At 41.9% G+C, this 19606-nt stretch overlaps 1 protein-coding gene across 1 annotated transcript in view; it reads right to left on the bottom strand.

The window, feature by feature from the left end:
• The window catches only part of LOC149449204 (nuclear receptor corepressor 1-like), a gene marked incomplete at its 3' end in the record, with an annotated part of 180567 nt that overhangs the window by 122001 nt on the left and 38960 nt on the right, over positions 1–19606 (bottom strand). Inside the window, exons 2-3 of the mRNA XM_089693693.1 lie at positions 10802–10976; positions 579–694 (exon numbers count right to left, since the gene is read on the bottom strand). Coding sequence (XP_089549819.1) covers positions 579–694; positions 10802–10909 — 224 coding nt within the window. The remainder of the gene's footprint in view (positions 1–578; positions 695–10801; positions 10977–19606) is intronic.

The raw sequence follows: 19606 nt of genomic DNA, 5'->3' as shown, positions 1-19606 counted from the left end.
GGTGTGGTCAAGAGGCGAGCTGCACTACTAGAAGCTGTTTTACATACTTCGAAACACTTGAAAAAGCACATTTTTGTATAGCTCTGGGCTAAGCGGCTGGCGGCTTATTTTACAAGGAAACCAGATTTGTCTAGCAAGCAATCTGTTGAACCCAACAAACATTCCAATGTGGTTTAACGAAGTGCTCGTACAGCAGAAGAATTTCAGTTGCATTTAAGCAATGTGATGGAAGATAAACAGTGTTCACCTTAGCAGGTAGCTATCACACGCATAGGCCTGTTAGGAGTGAGGGTACAGCTGAAACCACATAGACTCTGTAAGTCAGATTTTGCTGTAGCTACTAAACAAAGCGACAATTGTCCGAATGGGGGAGCGGCAAAAATTAGCTTCCCCTGCAACTCTCCACTTATCTTAGTCAGCAAAAGTGTGAGCGCTTGTGTATATAAGCTTCCACCAAATACATGTTCTATGGTGGTCATGGTCTTTTCAGCTGATATGATGGAAAATAGATAATTACAAAGAATATATGTAATGCTTGAATACTCAAGTGTTTCCATCAAGGGAAAAAAAACACATACCTGTCAGACCCTGGGTGAAACTCAGACAACAAAGATGGCCGTCTTCTGAGCTGCTGTTGCTGCAATAGCTGGGTGGCTTCCAAATGAGCATTGCGGTACTCTGGTATGGGAAACTCCTGTACAGGGGGGAGAAAAAAAAAATTATAACAACCAGGTAGGCACACTAAGAAGGGATGGAAAACAGGGCATGTTAAACGCTCTTCTTCCACTTCCATTAGGTATGCAAGATTATCCAATAGGTTTCCTCAAGGAGGAAGAGCCAGAAAAGAAGGGTCAACGTGCATGACATAGGTTTTCCATATCCACCATTGCATAACTGAGCTCACAGTGTCTAGGTATTTAAAAATACATAGGCAGCCCTTACAGAACACCCCATTAAAATGATAGTTGTCTGGCTCTTATGCTGATCAAGACGTCAATGTTAAGTTCACTTCACCTACTAAACATTTTGAGCCAATCCATATACCTCCGCAGTTCAGTAATAGATTAAAACATAATTTCTGATTTTTAGCCAAAAGGTAGCCGTAGACAGCTCAGGTTTCTGCAGAAATCAGCCAAAATTTGAGCTGTGGTTGGCCCTGCAAGCACTACCCGGCTCAACTAAAAAGTTGATTTAACATTTGACTGAGCACTGGTGGAAATTGTAGGCTGAACAGGGACTGCATCCTATCAGATGCTTTCACTGTTTGGCAACCCCACTGCAATAAAGGAGCTACATGTGCCACAGGTACCTGAGTACAATAGTCAGCAGTGGCGATTGTTCACGTGGATGAGAGAATCAACTGATTTTCTCTCATGGCTGAAGGCGGAAAAAAAAAAATAGTGTTGAACAAGGCTACCTATAGTATATAGCCAATTTATAAAGGGTGTGCTGTAAAAAAAAGAAAAAACTCCCTAGCTCAGATCCACTTTATGCCCTCTTCCCCCCTCCTCTTTTACTTTTTGGCAATTTTTTTTTAAAAGGGGAGGGGGAGCGGGTACCTGGTTTTATCTACTCCCACCTCCGAATGGATTGTCTTGGCGATTCCAAGTTGTCCCCTGTCCTTGCTGCCTGCATCCTTCTGGGACATGTCATAGGTCTCAGAAGGCTGCGGGCCATTCACAAAGAGCAGCATGGCTCACACCCGTGCTGTGGGAAGATAGCTGAGCATTAAAGCCGGATTTCCACAGTAAACATGCTGACGCCAGGGACCCAAAGATTGGTGAAGAGCTGGACCGGGTATGGGCGGCACTGGATCCCTGGACAGGTGAGTGTCCATTTGTTAAAAATAAGCAGTTACAGTATTTGTAGCTATCGACTTTTACATTTTCTCAAAACAGAGCTCATTCACACCAAGCTGCATAGAGATCAGATTTTCTACATGTGCATATTTTTTTGCAGCATAAATAAAAAACTCATTTCAGTGCGCATGAGAACTGATGTAAACAGATGTCTCTACAAGTGAAATCTGCACATCAGTTTCCATCAGTTTTTCTGCACGTATGGTGTGAACGAGGCCTAAACATGCTAAAATCAACACACCTAAAAAGGTATAAATTGATACAAGGCATATCAGAGGCAATATAAATCCAATATACTTTAGAGCACCCTATTGTGTTCTCCAACAGACTTTCACTGACACATCTTTGCTTTATAAGTTATTTTAAAGTTGGATCTTAACTTGATGAAGTTGTGCTGTGCGATTGTATTCTGACAAGGCCAACTATTCCATTGTCTGAATACATCAATCAGCACAGCCAATTGGCTACAGCATAGATCAAATTGTTATTTTCCAACATCCCTATACGAGAGAAACCAATCGTTAGATCGGCCTCTCTCTAATGAGAAAGGCCATAGATAGATTGAAATTTGGCCAGTCCTTGCTGAACCTGCTGACGTTCAATCCATCAACTGCCAGATTACGGCTCCATGCACACTGGGCGCTTTGATAATGCTGGTAATGTTAGCTGTGTAAAGTCACATTAAAAACGAGTTTTTCAGCTTTTTTTTAGCGTCCTCGCATTAGCGTTTAATTGTGTTTTTCAGCTTTTTTTTTAGCGTTTTCACATTACCGTTTAACGGCGTTTTCCCATGTTTGCAATTTTTTGCACCAAAAAAAAAAAATTTTACTGCATTTTTCAGCGTTATAGCGTTTTTACAGCTAAAAAAACTCCTCTAGAAACCCACTAGTCCTGGATTTTATTTTCCAGCCAAAAAACGTTGATTACAGTCTGTGTGTGCATGGACACATAGGATAACATGCTGGGGGGTTTACTAGCTGTAGAAAAAAAAACGTCAAAAGCAAAAAAAACAGCCGCTGTAAAAACATCCAGTGTGCATGAGGACCTAGGCTCAGCCTATATTCTTAACAGGTGCCTTCAGTCGCTAGTTTGAACCTGTTGTCTGCTCACATAATGACTGCTATTTGCCCATATCAATCACACCGGTCTGTTAAGACATGGACTACCCCTGTCCCTTCACATTCTCCAACTCTCAGACATCAATCGGGCTCAGCGCCCTGCCTCTGTAGGGCATACATCCCTGGATACATGCTTCCCACATTTCGGGCTTCATTCAAGCTGCTCTAGCAACACCCAAGAGCAATGAACTATTCAGAGAACCTTTACCTGCTGAAATCTTTACAAAGTAAAAGATCACCCATCTATCACAATATCCTTTAGCAGAATGGTTTGGCTGGCTGCTGGTAACTTTCACTACACATTAAAGCAGGTGAAATACTATTTTTGAGATGTACATACACAAGAGACAGCCATGTAAGGAAGCCAGATAGAAGCAATAGTAATCTATATTTCTCTCAGTATAGCCTTAATATTTATTCTAGGGGTTCCAAACACCTGTATGCCAAAATTAAGCTATCCAGGTCCTGATCAATAGATCAGGGCTTTGTGTTCCTTAAACATTTCCCGCCAGCAATGTACTGCGGCAGGGCAGCAGCTACAGGCAAAGCGACGTACCCGTATGTCGCTCTGGCTGTAATAACACAGGGGGGTGCTGCGCGTCCAAGCGGGCATGCATCGCTCCCCCCTCGCGGCTGCTGTGTCCAGCGGACACAGTAGAATGAAGATCCCGATGACCAGGACCCGGTAATCATATGATCACTATGCGACCACCCAAATTCAGCTCTTTCCAGACAATGTGCATGGACACCTATCATGGTTTCTGAATTTAAAACTCTTTTGAGCCTAACCCTCAACATAGGCATTAGAGAAAACAATGAATTGCGGTCATGTTGATCCACAGAGCCAATTCATCATATGCCTGTGTTCTCTGCTAACATATATGCCCAACATGGACCAGCAATGTACTGGTACGTCGCTGGATTTTGAGTGGTTATACCAGGATGGTGCCTGCAGCTACAGGAATCATTCTGGTACCTTTTTTTCAGCTGGTGGTCAGCTTTCATGTAAAAACAATCCTAGTTGCGTGGTTAGGAAGGGAGGTAAATCCTCTGGAGAGCAAGTGGGTAAATGTGAAAAAATATCTTGGGGCCCTTTCGCACTAATCAGTTTTCAGTTGAAAAAAGGGAAGAATATGCGTTTTTACCACTTTTTGCAATGGAACAGTGTGAAAACAGCCAGAAACACAACTAACTGGTGTGAAGTGTGAAAGGGAATGGCCCATAACCACAAGTTGAAGCGGTTTCATCTGTTTTTACTCTATTTGGAGAGAAGACACTGCACACTCAGAGTATAATAAAACAACAGATAAGCAGATTGCACAGCTAAAGTCTGCACCAGCCACTAGGTAAGAGCATGCAGGTCTAACAGGATGTTGGGGATGTGTTCTTTCATTTAACACTTGAGGCAGGGTGCTATGATGCTTACAAGAACCTTCTAACCCTTCCCATCAAATGCAATACTACTACACTTCAAAAAACAAGCAGTAAGACCCAGTAAACATGTCAATGGGTCTCAAAAGAGGTGTTTCTCGAAAAAAAAAATTTGATTAGAAAAAAAAAATATTAACTGCATGTTAATCAGAGGGAAAAGGGCAACAAGAGGAGATTTATATGCATACTTTAAACTTAAAGGATAAGTTCAACTATAAAATGCACTTTTTTTTGGGCAGATAAAGATGTACATATATTTATTTTTCGCTAAGGTGCGTGTAGTGGATTGAAGGACGTGGTAAGTATCGCTTCTCCCTGAGCCCCTGGACACAACAAGCAGTTAACCCATGCACTGAAGGCACAGCCCCACTGCATTGGAAAATAAAAGTTTTGACTGGAGTTCTGCTTGAAAGCTAAAGTCCACAAAAAAAAAAAAAAAAAAAAAAAAAAAAAAAAAGATATAAATACACAACTGATCACAGCGTGGAGGGAGTGTGGATTATATACTACGCTTGGTGTTATCCATCAATAAGACACTGGCACTTTGCCCTTAATAGACAAAGTGAACATGAGTGCAGTTTGTTCTGTACTCCTCTGATCTGTTTACACAGAGCTGGTGCAGGCTCTGAAAAGATCCTGACCATTCATCCAGAAGCCTGGACTGGCCCTGACTCAGCCTCTCGGCAATCCACCAAGAGACTGAACCAGCACCTCTTGCCCCTTCCACAGCCCAGCGCTCAAGGGAGTGCTGGAGGGGCAAAACAGAGAGCCAGACTGTCAGTCCCGCGGACACACAGATGCAGCATCGGATTGATGCTGCATCCACCTGAGTATAATTTTTTTTCACAAAATTTCATTTGCCTTTCTTGAATACGTTCAGAAAAAAAAAAAAAAAAAAAACACAACAACAACCGACATTTAAATAGCTTTTCTAATTGTACACTTAAAAAATGAACTCTGTGCACAGCCTGCACTTCTCTTGTTAGGGTCAATGCACAATGGGATTAAATTTGGTAGAAAAAAAGAACACTCATACAGAGTATTTTTGTACAAGTGTTTTTTTCTCAACTCTCAAAATCAAAATCCAGTTTTTTTTCCTCCTTCTTCTATGCAAAGCTTAAAACATGCCTTTAAACTTCCTAATGTGTATGGACCCATCGGATAACATTGAGCTGCTTCTACAGGCAAAACGTAAAAAAACCCCTAGAAGCAGCATTTAAGCCCAATGTGCGTGGAACTTAATATCGCATGGCAACAAAATTTATACTGTTTTTCCAGGGAAACTGCTAAAAACACATCTAAAACATATGATATACATAAAAAAAAACTCATCCGCCAACAGATTTTTAATTGTGTTTTAACTAGTCTCTGCCAGACCGCATAACAAGGTTGGCGATTTCACCGTCCCTTACTGCAGTAAAGCAAGACTAAGGCAGGCCATACATGATGTGATTTTCTTTACTGCAACCAACCGCATTCCTGCTGAACCGGCCAAGATTCGAGCCATCTATGGCCAGCTTAATAAAACACCAACCTGTGATTGGACAATGAAGGAGAAGCCAGCACAACAATAAAGTGATTATTCTACTCACAGTGTGGATTATCAGTGTGAAATGCAATAAAGCTCTGACCCTCCCCCTCCCAGTGTGACTGCTCTGCAGAGGACAAGAAGCAGAAATGAGTACTTTGATCCGTTTTTGTACATGCGTTTTGAAGCGCTTTGCGGGGTTTTTTTGTTGCTAGGCAGATTAAAACGCATAAAAAATGCAGCAATAACACACTATATGCTTTTCTGCAGAGTTTCCATTGAAGTCTATAGTACCAAAAACGCAACTGTTTGCGTTTAAAAAAAAAAGTCCGTAACCCTTTCCAAAAAACGCACCGGGTGAAAACCCGGAGATGTGAAAATGTCCCATAGGAAATCACGTTAAATGGACTGTAGTGTGTTTCTGCAAAACGCTGCGGAAAATGCTTAGGTGTGAACCTAGGGTAAGGTAACATGTATCTTAACCCTTTGAAAATGAAGTGTATGGCACATTACTCATTTATATTAGAACAGCCTTGAATAGTCGAATGAAATCAATACGAAGACTAGGTTCACACTTATGCGGTTTTCAGTGCACTTCTCAGTTTGCAGAAACGCACTACAGTCTATTTAACAAGATTTCCTATGGGTCTGGTTCACATCTGTGAATTTTGAGCCAGTGTCGTTTTTCGAAAGGATCAGGGACTTTTTTACCTACAACAGATTGTGTTTTAGGTTCAACAGACTTCAATGGAACCACGTCAAAAAAGCATGTAAAACGCATGTACATGTTTTTGGTGCGTTTCCTGCATAACAGCAGACACCTCCCCCTAGCAACATTAGCACAACCCATAAATGCAAAACGCATTAAAAACGAATGGGAAAAAATGCAAACTGCACAGCAAAATGCACCTGGAAAACATCAACTGCAACTGGCACAGGTGTGAAACTAGCCTAAAACTAAAGATTTAAAAGAGTATAATCAAAGCTTCTTTGGCCAGACGTCACTTCTGGGTAACAGGAATGTACTTGCTTTAGCGCTTCTGTGACCCAGAATCAGCTTTAGCCCACTGTTGGCTGACATCACGAAGCCGCTCCAGAGTCTGAAAGGATCCTGACCATATTGTCAGGATCCACCTGGATGCCTGATCGGCACCTGACTCAGCCTCTTACACAATCTTCCTATCCTTGTGTGGGTTTCCTCCAGGTACTCCAGTTTCCTCCCATACTCTAAAGACATGCTGACAGATTAGATTAAATGGCTCCTCTCTGAATTGGCCCCATTATATAAAGATGTGAGGTATGGACCTCAAAGAGCAGGGACTGACATGAATCTACAGCATACTGTCTGTAAAGCACTGTAAAAATTGACGGCACTAGATAAATACCTGTAATAAATAAAAAATAAATAAGGCAAGAATGGAGCATTGTCACCCTATCAAAGGAAACTCCCGCTCACAAACGTTAATGGCAGGATTACCAGGCATTATGATACAGAAAATGTGCAGATTTAAAAATGCTTTATTTCTGAAATGACTTTAATATGTTAACGCTTATATGAGATTCTAGTGAGTTTAAATCTTCAAGCTAGTCCCTTTCCAATCATTTGGACAGCATGTCAAGCAGGAAACAGCTAAACAATCAGCCTTTTCTCAGATTCAGGCAAGATCCCCTTATTCTTCTAGACAGAGGATAACTGGATCAAACATGAGTCTTAGAACACCCCCTCATGACACGCACAGGCCAGCTGGCCTCCTACAGCTGATAATGCTGCCAAGTGACCTCACGGGGGTGAACGCAAACTTCAATAATGTAAAAATGTTCTCATGGCAGATAATATATTGGGGGACTTTCACTGTTGTATTGTGTAAATATTTCCTTCAATGTCAGAAGTAAAAAAAAAAAATAATAAATTACGTACATAGCTCAAAAGGATTAAAAGGAACACTTTTTAATCAGAATACAGCATCAAGTCAATTATACTCCTGGGATATTGATCTGGTCAATTAAGTAGCAGAGGGGGTTTTTAATCAGTCTCAGCTGCTTTGGTGTTAATGAAATTAACAAGTGCACTAGATGGGCAAAAATGAGATGACCCCCAAAACAGGAATGGTTTTAAAGGTGGAGGCCACTGACATTTTTTCCCTACTCATCTTTTCTGACAATTTTTCACTAGTTTTGCATTTGGCTAGGGTTAGTGTCACTACTGGTAGCACGAGGTGATACCTGGACCCTACAGAGGTTGCACAGGCAGTTCAACAGCTCCAGGATGGCACATATTGATGTGCCATTGCCAGAAGGTTTGCAGTCTCCCCCAGCACAGTCTGAAGAGCATGGAGGAGATTCCAGGAGACAGGCAGTTACTTTAGGAGAGCTGGACAGGGCTGTAGAAGGTCCTTAACCCATCAGCAGGACCGGCATCTGCTCCTTTGTGCAAGCAAGAACAAGATGAGCACTGCCAGAGCCCTACACAAAGACCTCCAATAGGCCATTGGTGTAAAACGTTTCTGATTGTTTGGTCAGACACAGACTTCATGAGGGTGGCCGGAGGGCCCTACGTCCTCTAGTGGGCCCTGTGCTCACTCTGCCCGGAACCACAGAGCTCGATTGGCAATAGACATGGAACACCAGAATTGTCAGGTCCGCCACTGGCGCCCTGTGCTTTTCACAGATGAGAGCGGGTTCACCCTGAGCACATGTGACAGACACGAAAGGGTCTGGAGAAGCCGAGGAAAACATTATGCTGCCTGTCACATCATTCAGCATGATCGTTTTGGTGGTGGGTCAGTGATGGTCTGGGGAGGCATATCCATGGAGGGACGCACAGACCTCTAAAGACTAGACAATGGCACCCTGACTGCCTTTAGGTATCGGGATGCAATCCTTGGACCCACTGTCAGACCCTACACTTGTGCAGTGGGTCCTGGGTTCCTCCTGCTGCATGACAATGCCCGGCCTCATGTGGCAAAAGGCAGTTCCTGGAGGACGAAGGAATTGATACCAATGAATGGCCCCCATGCTTGCTTGACCTAAATCCAATAGAACACCTCTGATATCATGTTTTGGTCCACCCCACACTGCCAGGTTGCACCTCAGACTGTCCAAGAGCTCAGTGATGCCCTGGTCCAGATCTGGGAGGAAATACCCCTGGACACCATCCATGGTTTCATTAGGAGCATGCCCCGACATTGTCAGGCATGCATACAAGCACATGAGGGCCACACAAACTACTGAGTACCATTTTGAGGTTCTGCAATTACATTTCAGCAGAATGGACTAGCCTGCTGCATCATTTTTTCACTTTGATTTTCAGCTGTCTTTGAATTCAGTCCTCTGTAGGCTGATAATTTTAATTTCCATCAAACGATGGGGCATCCTTAGGTTCCTAACACATTACTCAGTCCATATCAGTATAGATATCCAGCATGAGATTTTCCCCCATTGAGATCTGATGTGTTTTCAAAGTGTTCCTTTAACCTCTTCCCGACCGCCCTATAGCAGAAGTACGGCTACAGGGCAGAGGGGATGCACAAAATCAGGTATATATACATGATTTTGTATTTCCGGGTAGGGACGTGCGCACTCCCTACCCACACCACTGCTATTGGCTCCTCGACATGTCAAAGCAACGGGTTTCGGCCGCTGATTCTCCGCCACGACTCGGTGTTCGCCGGAGGAGCTGATAGGAGAGAGAGGTCTGTATGTAAACAATACAGATGTCTCCCCTGTCAGTACAAATAGGCTGCTTTGTATTGCTCTATAGACAAGCTGCTTTGTATTGCTCTGCTGTCAGAGTAAAACACACACAGCACACTATGTAAAACACACAGTTTGATCACCCCAGATGTTAACCCCTTCCTGCCCAGTGCCATTAGTACAGTGTCAGTGCTTTTTTGTTTTTTAGCACTGATCACTGTATAGGTGTCACTGGGGATGTCATTGACACCAAGTCAGTTCCTCCCAGTGTCAGAATGCCCGCCGTAGTCCCGCTATAAGTCGCTGGTCGCCGCCATTACTAGTAAAAATTTAAAAAATATCCCAGTATATATACACTGCCATTTGTAAACACTATAAAACTTTCACGTAAACCAATTAATTTACACGTATCAGGGTTTTTTTGTTTTTTTTTTAGCAAAGACATGGAGCAGAATACATTTTGGCCTAAATTTATGACGAAATTAGTGTTTTGTTTTTTCTACTGGACATGTTTAATAGCAAAAAGTCAGAAATATTGCTTTCTTTTCCTCAAAATTGCCGTTTTTTTCATAGTGCAAAAAATAAAAAAACACACATGCGATCAAATACCACCGAAAGAAAGCTCTATTCACTGGGAAAAACGGACATAAATTTAATTTGGGTGCAGTGTTGCATGACCGCGCAATTGTCAGTTAAAGTAACGTAGCGTCGTATCGCAAAAAATGGCCTTGTCAGGAAGCGGGGTAAATCCTCTGGAGGGCTAGTGGTTAATTATTTTGAGCAGTGTATATAAATTCAACAAAAGAACAATAAAAGACATATATTAAACTACAATTCCCTGAGCAGTTGCAAGGTCAGTCATCTTTGACTTAATTCCTGATTCACACCAGTGCAACTTGACAGCAATGGAACCGTTCAAATCCGTGTGACCAAAGTCCCAGCAAGTTTGAAAAAGGTTCCTACACTATTTTTGTGTGACATCACTGCAACCTGCTTTGACATCTGTTAAATGAGGTGTCAGCAAACCACATTGAGGTCGCACTTAATAGTCAGTTTTGAAGTTGCACAAAATAGCGCAAATTCAAAGCTGCACTGGTGTGAACCAGAGCTTAAAGAATATCTTGCTGGTGGAATATTTTAGTTTCTTTAGTATTGTATAGTAAAATACTGACCTGCTGATGTCTGCTGCTGGAAAAAGTATACTGGACTGGGTGGGTGGAGTAGCGACTCTGCTCAGTGCTAAAAGCTCCTTGGTTAGGAGGATACCCTGAACTTGACATACTGGGAGACAAAGTCCTTGCTGAAGAAGGTCAAGGCCAATGCACAATCATGTTTTCTGGAAACCACCTGTAGAGAAGAAAATATGTTAGTTATGCTAATCAGCAACTGATAAACCAGAAGGGGCAAAGCGTAAGGTAAAATAAGACAAAAGGATTTCAGAGATTATATATAAATACAGACATATATATATATATATATATATATATATATATATATATATATATATATACACATACACACATACACACACACATATATATACACATACACACACACACACACACACACACACGCACATATATATATATATATATATATATATATATATATATATATATATATAAACACACATACACACACACATACAGAAAAACAACAGAAAAAGCAGCCCATATTTTAAAGAAATGTATACACGTTTTTGTATTTTTTGTTACATATTTTGTCCGAGTATAGAGCTAAGTTTGTCCCAAGCACATATATACAAATACACACACATAGTATACATATAGTATAAATTGGGGAAAATAATTGATCCCCTGCAGATTTTGTAAGTTTGCCCACTTACAAAGGAATGAAGGGTCTATAATGTTTATCATAAGTGTATTTTAAATGATAGAGACAAAATATCAACCAAAAATCCAGAAAAAAAACACAATACAAATTTCTGTGGCCATTGCACAAAACATTTTGTGTGTGCAGCCATAATAGCCTCAGGGTGGTTTCACACTGCCACATTTCAGTTTGGCCACAGCAAAGATCCAGTGCAGTGTACCCAGAGCTTCCCATAGACTTCTATTAGATCCCATCTTTGGTGCATTTTGGTGAAAGCGCACCAAAGATTCAGCATTAAGGACTTTTCGTGTGCTTTCAGAGACATCACCAAAAACGTCTAATAGAAGTCTATGGGAAAGTGCGGTTGACCTGCACAAAAACCACATGTAAACAGCGCTGCACCCATGCTGCTGTCAAACCGCAGCTCAGCAGCGTAAGACAGCCCTGAGATGACAACCAGCAACGTTTCAAATTTTTATGGCACAGAGGACTATTTATGGGCACTGGCAGCTGGAGGCTCTCAATACTGCAGAGGGAGATATTACTAGACTGGGATAAAAGTAAGGGTCTTTCACATGGGCATTCCATTTTTATCATCAGTTCAGTTCCATTTTTTCAAATAAAAAAACCAGATCAGTTTACACATCCACTTAGCCACTTGAGTCCCAGAGCAATTTTTAATTTTTTTTTTTTTAAACTTTTGGTTTAGATGATTAAAAAATTAATTTTATGCCTGAAGATTACTTAAAATGTTTCTGAAAGTAGACGCCCTACAGGATAAATTTGTGGTAGTTCCAAATTTTTATGTCACATATTAGCGCAACGGTTTATAAAATGCAAAATTTCAGTAAAAATACACTAAAGTTGCACGCACCAGTAAAACAGCACAAAAATCGAAAACCGAATTTTTTTCCATAGGTAATGCTTTAAAAGCCCCTACAGGTCACCAGTTTAGAGTTACCCATAAGCTCTGATGACAAAATTATCGATCACACACTGGAGTGTGTGGTGATATGCAACAATTGTGTAGCACAATTGCCTTCTCTTTTTCTACGTAGGCGCCATAACGATTGCATATTTTTATGTATGCCTGCGCGTGTGCAGGTGTGGAGGCTTAATTTTTTTTATTTTTTTTTTTACTTTTCGTGTTTTGTTTTTTTACCTTATGATTTTATTGCTATCACAAAGAGGACCAATAGTCCCCTATGTGACAGCATATAAGTGACAGGTCCTCTGTGGGGGGGAGTGGCAGTGTGTATGCAATGAGGGGGCAGGAGAGGAGAAGAGAAGTGTATACAGTGAGGGAACAGTGCATATTGCTAAGGAGGGGTCATTCCCCTGGCCGCTAAAGTAAACAAAGGGGCAGGATCACCCAGTGCCCCCGCCCCTTTGTTTACTTCAGTGGCAAGGTTGAATGACATTTAACCACTTCCAACCCGCCCGCCCTAAATGTATAGCAGTTGGGCAGCAGCTACAGGCAAAGTGACGTACCCGTACATCGCTCTCTCTGTACTAACAGAAGGGGGCGCTGCGCGCCCAAGCGGGTGCATATCGCTCCCCGCTCGCTACTGCTGTGTCCGACGGACACAGTGGAATGATGATCCCAATGGTGAATGGGACCCGGTGATCATGTGATCACTATGCAATCACATGATCACCATGTAAGCAAAACTGTTATGAATCAATGTCATTCATAACAGCTCTGCTTCTCTTCCTAGTGAGCTGTAATTGGCCCACAGCTATCATATGATACAATCACAGCACCCTGTACCATGTGACCAGCTCCAGCCAATCACAGATCACTATCCTGAGCTGTCAAAACTTAACTCATTCATGACAGTTCATGAATGAGTTAGGTTCTGACAGCAAGCTTTGCATTGCAGGGGAAATGATCTTTATTTCTCCTGCAAAGCGAAGTGTAAAATAAAAAATCCCTGATCAACACACACACACACACACTATGTTACTATGGTAACATTGTACTATTCTGATAAAAGTATTAAACAAAAAAAATAATAAAATGTGAAAAAAATACCATATTGAGATTTATTATTTATTTTAAGGTTTTTTTTTTTTTTTTCTTAACTACTTGCCAACGGCTTACCCTCATTGTGCGGGTAAGCAGCAGCTCTTGGCAAAGCGACATAATCTTGTCGCTTCCTATTTTGGGGTGTGAATGGACCGAAGCCCCCACTGCCCCCCCCACCCATCAGTTCTGGGAGAGAAGAGAGAACACAGCACCGAATAAAAGCACCAATACATTTTACATGCATGTGTTAGATTAGCACACTTAATGCTTTGATCGCCCCTATTAACCATTTGATTACCCCGTCACCCAACCAGTGCCATTAGTACAGTTTCAGTATATAGAATGTTTTACTAATCACTGTATTCCTGCCATTAGAGTCATCAGATAGCATCAGGGTCAGTAGGCGTCCCTCCCAGCCAGGGTCAGATTGCCCGCACACTATAGATTGCTGATCACCACCATTACTAGTTTAGTGTTTGTACGGATCAATATATTGACCATGAACTTAACTATACTAGTGTCCCCTTTGTATTGTGTCCACAAAAACGCAGGATCAGCCCCGTTCGCTGCCAGCACTAGTGTTTAGCCCCTCCACTGTTTTTCACAGAAGATTTGTACCAATTAATTGTGGGCCAAGGTAATTTATACGCACAAAAATACATGGCCGCCCACCCAAATTCAGCTCTTGCCAGACAATTCGCATGGAAACCTAACAGGGTTTCTGAATTTAAAACGCTTTTGGGCCGAACACTCAACATGGGCATTACAGAAAAGAATGAATTGCGGTCATGTTGATCCACAGAGCCAATTCATCGTATGACTGTGTTCTCTGCTGGCACATATATGCCCAACATGGACCAGCAATGTACTGGTGCATCGATGGACTTTGAGTGGTTATACCAGGACGCCTGCAGCTACAGGCATCATCCTGGTATCGTTTCTTTCAGTTGGTGGGCAGCTTTCATGTATAAACAATCCTAGCGGCCAATTAGCTGCTGAATTGTTTTTACGAGCAGCAGGAAGGGACATCCCCCCCATCTCCTGCTGCCTTCAACAGCTTTCTTGGGCTCTCCTGTCCCACACGGGAATCCAAGAATGCAGCCGGCAGTTCCGCTGGCTGACCACAGAGTTAGTCAGAGACCAAAATGGCTAAGAATGACTAAGAAATCGGAAGCTACGAGCATTTCATCACTTCAGTTTCGCAGGATATAAAGAGCGCCATTTGTAAATTGGGAAAGCATGTGATCACACCGATCTTGGTTAGATTAGATAATGTAAGGGCAGAGGAGATATATAGAGTCTGATAGACCCCAGATTGCTAAAAGAAGAATATATGACAATGCCCATTGAAGTTATAGGGGCTATTTGCATTCCCTGTGATAGCATGAAAAGTGATAAAAAAAAAAAAAAAACTCATTTAAACAAAATCAAAATAAAAGCACCCTTGCCCCCTGCGCGTGCAAGCGTTGACCCCGTGCCGGTATGTAAACAGTGGTTGCACCATGCATGTGAGGTATTGCCGCAAACATCAGATCAAGGGCAGTAATTCTAGCACAGGGATGTTGGATTGCTATCGCCCGACGCCTGGGACATGTAATTCCAGGAGCCAGGCAGATAGTTTCTCTCTTTCATTTTAGCCTAAATCCTGAGTTTATTGGATATATTTTATAACCAAAAGTGAAAAACATTGTTTTTTTATTCAAAATTTTCAGTCTTTTTTGTTTATAGCGCAAAAATTTAAAAAGCAGAGGAGATCAAATACCACCAAAAGAAAGCTCTATTTGTGTGAAAAAAGGACAAATTTCATTTGGGTACAGCATTGCACAATCGCGCAATTACCAGTGGAAATAGCGCAGTGCCGAAAAGCAACAAAATGGCCTGGTCAGGAAGGGGGGTAAATCCTAAGGAGTGCAAGTGGTTAAAAGAAGTGTGGGGGGTTTTCCCCGGCAAATTCTATTTACCTAAGTGGTTGCAGCATCGATCCAATGCTGCATCTGTCCCGGCAGCTCTAAGGGTTAAAACTCAGTGGATCGCATGACCACTGAGTTGTCAAAGACACTGTGAGCAGACAGCGGTTCATATTCAGAGTATAAAACCTCAGTGAACTCCGGGGAACTTCCTTGTGTCTTATCAGCGGTCAGACATTCATGACAAGTATATTTCTTCTCTGTTGATAACAGCATTGCCCCAGTCACATGCAGTCTAGTAAAAATGTTTTCTTACAATCCATACAATAAAAAACAGATTAGCCTGATTCACAAAACGGTTACACAATTGGCCTTTTTATTACTGCCATTAATTGACAAATCATTTGACTTTGCTGATTCATGAAAGCCGCATTCTCCAAGGGCTTGCTCATCAAATCACAGCAATGTAGCTGCACAAGGCTGTATACATGCATAAAAGTATCCGGATGTAGCAGAAACAATGCTACTACTGAATGCAACCCATTCAAGTGAATGCAACGCATGCTGTTGTGGTTTAGCAGTGGAAGTGGTATATTGCCTCCTCACCCCTTGTCAGATGCCTAGCGATCTAGCGCAGATGACTTTTCTGGGGAGTGGCGAGCACTGCTGCATGTGTTATTGAGCCCTCCGTGGTCCCATTTGACGCTTCCTCTCTGCAGATCTGAAACATTTTTAGACCACATGAAGGCACAATACAGAAATGGCTAAAGAAATGCTTGGTGCAGGAATTTCACAAACAAAATCACTGTTATCGGAGCATAAATGTAAAAAAAAATAAATAAATACACAACTGCCCCTATTTTTGCTTTCCCCTGCAGGACAAAATGACATGTAACCCCCCATCCAGGCAGCACAAATACTTAAAGTGGTTGTAAACCCTTCCATATACCCAGCGAAGTGACTGGCCTCGATGGTACACAGAAATTAAATCAATCCTCCTACATAAAAATTGTACCCGATTATCTGCTGTCTTCTCTACATTCCTTCAAAGAGCTGAATTTATAAGTCTCCATGCACATGGGGCATTTTGATAACGCTGGTAACATTAGCTTTGTAAAGTCACGTAAAAAACCTGAGTTTTTCAGCTTTTTTTTAAACCAAAAAAAAGACACTTTTTGGGTCAAAAAATGCAGATTTGCAGCGTTTTACCACGTTTTTCAGCGTTAAAGCGTTTTTACAGCTAAAAAACTCAGTAGTCCTGGAGTTTTTTTCCCAGCCAAAAAATGTTGATTACAGTATATGTGTGCATGGACACATAGGATAACATGCTGGGGGGTTTACTGGCTGCAGAAAAAAAAACATCAAAAGCCAAAAACAGCCGCTGTAAGAAAGTCTAGTGTGCATGAGGACTAAATCTTGTCTGACCGTTCAGAAAAAGGGGGTGGAGAGCCGGTTACACTCTGCTCAGTGAGGAGAGTTCTGAGAGCTGATTGGAGGGAAGAGACACACCCCTCTACACAGCTCACAGGAACAGAGCTGAGGCTGTCAGTCTGCTAGAGCTCCCTCCTCTGTCACCATTTTTCTCTCTGTGTCAGGAAAACTTGTCAGAAGGGATTCATGCAGATAGTAGAGGAACAAAGCAGCAGACAGAAACGGCACTTAGTGCTCTTAACTGAGACAAATGTCACGTCTGAGGTTTACAACCACTTTAACCTTTCCTCTGATCCTTGTTTGTCCATTCAGCTGCGAAGTGACGCAAACGCCCAGTACTTCTGAGTAAGGAGGGGCATTTTAAACATTGTAGAGACCAATCACCAAGCATCAGGGTTGTCACAATTAAATGCCCTATGTAAGCTCCGACTCATAGTTTACACAGGGCGGCTCCTCCTGCTCATAGTAGCCAAAGAGCAGAAATGACTACTGTGGAGAAATCAGTTCTTTGTGAATATACCTCAATATATACATGAGGTCCAGTCCTGGATTTACAATGTAACCACATGCAAGGATACCCCATTATATACAGGAGGTCCAGTCCTGGATTGACAATGTCACCACATGCAAGGATAACCCATTATATATAGGAGGTCCAGTCCTTAGATTGACAATGTCACCACATGTAAGGATACCCCATTATATATAGGAGGTCCAGTCCTTGGATTGACAATGTCACCACATGCAAGGATACCCCATTATATATAGGAGGTCAAGTCCTTGGATTGACAATGTCACCACATGCAAGGATACCCCATTATATATAGGAGGTCCAGTCCTGGATTGACAATGTCACCACATGCAAGGATACCCCATTATATATAGGAGGTCCAGTCCTGGATTGACAATGTCACCACATGCAAGGATACCCCATTATATATAGGAGGTCCAGTCCTGGATTGACAATGTCACCACATGCAAGGATACCCCATTATATATAGGAGGTCCAGTCCTGGATTGACAATGTCACCACATGCAAGGATACCCCATTATATATAGGAGGTCCAGTCCTGGATTGACAATGTCACCACATGCAAGGATACCCCATTATATATAGGAGGTCCAGTCCTGGATTGACAATGTCACCACATGCAAGGATACCCCATTATATATAGGAGGTCCAGTCCTGGATTGACAATGTCACCACATGCAAGGATACCCCATTATATATAGGAGGTCCAGTCCTGGATTGACAATGTCACCACATGCAAGGATACCCCATTATATATAGGAGGTCCAGTCCTGGATTGACAATGTCACCACATGCAAGGATACCCCATTATATATAGGAGGTCCAGTCCTGGATTGACAATGTCACCACATGCAAGGATACCCCATTATATATAGGAGGCCCAGTCCTGGATTCACATTGTGTGTACACCCCTACATATACATGAGATCCAGTTTGTTTTGACAGTATCTCCACATGCAAGGCTACCCATTATACACTTGAGGTCCAGTATGAGTTGATGTCCCTACAAAAAAGGATACATAAATGGTCTACAAGTCTAGACTGACCAGCCTTGGACAAATCTGGACAGCCAGAGCCAACAGTAGAACTTATTTCACACACTAATTTCAGGCTTATCATTTGGTTCACATAACTGAAAAAAATACATGCACAGCTGTTATTTACTTTCTCATCGAGTTTGTGTGTGATTACAACTTCTCAGAAAAGGTTTTTGTGAAATGGTCAACTCCCTTCCCATCAGATCTTCAGATTTTTAACAAACTAGAGAATGAGAAGGAGGATGAAAGGAAGAGAAACTATTTCCTTCAACCCTGTGCCGAGGATGTGAATCTTTAGACTCACTAAACCCTAGTACACACGATCAGAAAATCGCACAAAAAATACCGCTTTCAAAGTGATCGAACGATAATCTGATCATTAGTACACAGCTTTTGTCCAAAACTGATCGAAGGGACAAGCACAACATTTTTCTCGTACGATATGATCGTATGATTTTCGTTTAATCAGTACAGTTTTCAGTCGAAAATACAATACAAATACATTACAACTTTTCCAAATTTTTATTATGTCATACAAGAATTTTCTTAACTTTAGTAACCTCTTCACTTTTGATATGAAATTAGCATGCAAAAAAAAAAAAAGAAGAATGATCATTCATTCAATATTCTCATCGTGTGTACAGGGCTTAAGTGGGGGTCTTTATGGAGCTGAGAACGAACTGATGAAACTAATGCAGACATGGACTACCATCTGTGGCCAGCTTCTTTCACATCCTGTGTGCTGGCCCACCAGACATCAGTGCCTGATCTTGTTGGGGGTGTGGGGTAGAATCTTTTCTCCCACTGAGACCTCTGAAATTACAGGCAAGAGCTTCCTGGAAGGTACTGGTGATGCAGCATTCTCAGGGGGCAGCTGTGAGCCCCTGGCTACTTTGCAGTGCCTCAATATATACAGGAAATAGGGATTAAGTTAAATGGTGTTAAAAAGAAAAAAAAAAAAAAAAAAGTATTAGGGTTGCACGGTTAGCTTTTTTTTTTCCAATCAGAGAGTACAAGTACCAATACTTGCGCTTAAGCACTCATCGATAACTTTGCGGTGCAATTTGAGCCCATACAAAATGAATGGGCTAAAAAAAAAAAAAAAATCACACTGCAAAGAATTGCATGTGATTAATCAGGAATGTGGTGCGATTCCTGTCCGAATCAGGTGCAGTTTCCCTGTGGGTACAGTGCGATTTACAGTGCGA

The sequence above is a fragment of the Staurois parvus genome, unplaced genomic scaffold, assembly GCF_062004578.1.
Source record: "Staurois parvus isolate SC_StPar_1 unplaced genomic scaffold, SC_StPar_1.0 ptg000635l, whole genome shotgun sequence".
NCBI classification, from domain to species: domain Eukaryota; kingdom Metazoa; phylum Chordata; class Amphibia; order Anura; family Ranidae; genus Staurois; species Staurois parvus.
This window is presented reverse-complemented; position numbering and strand designations above follow the sequence as displayed.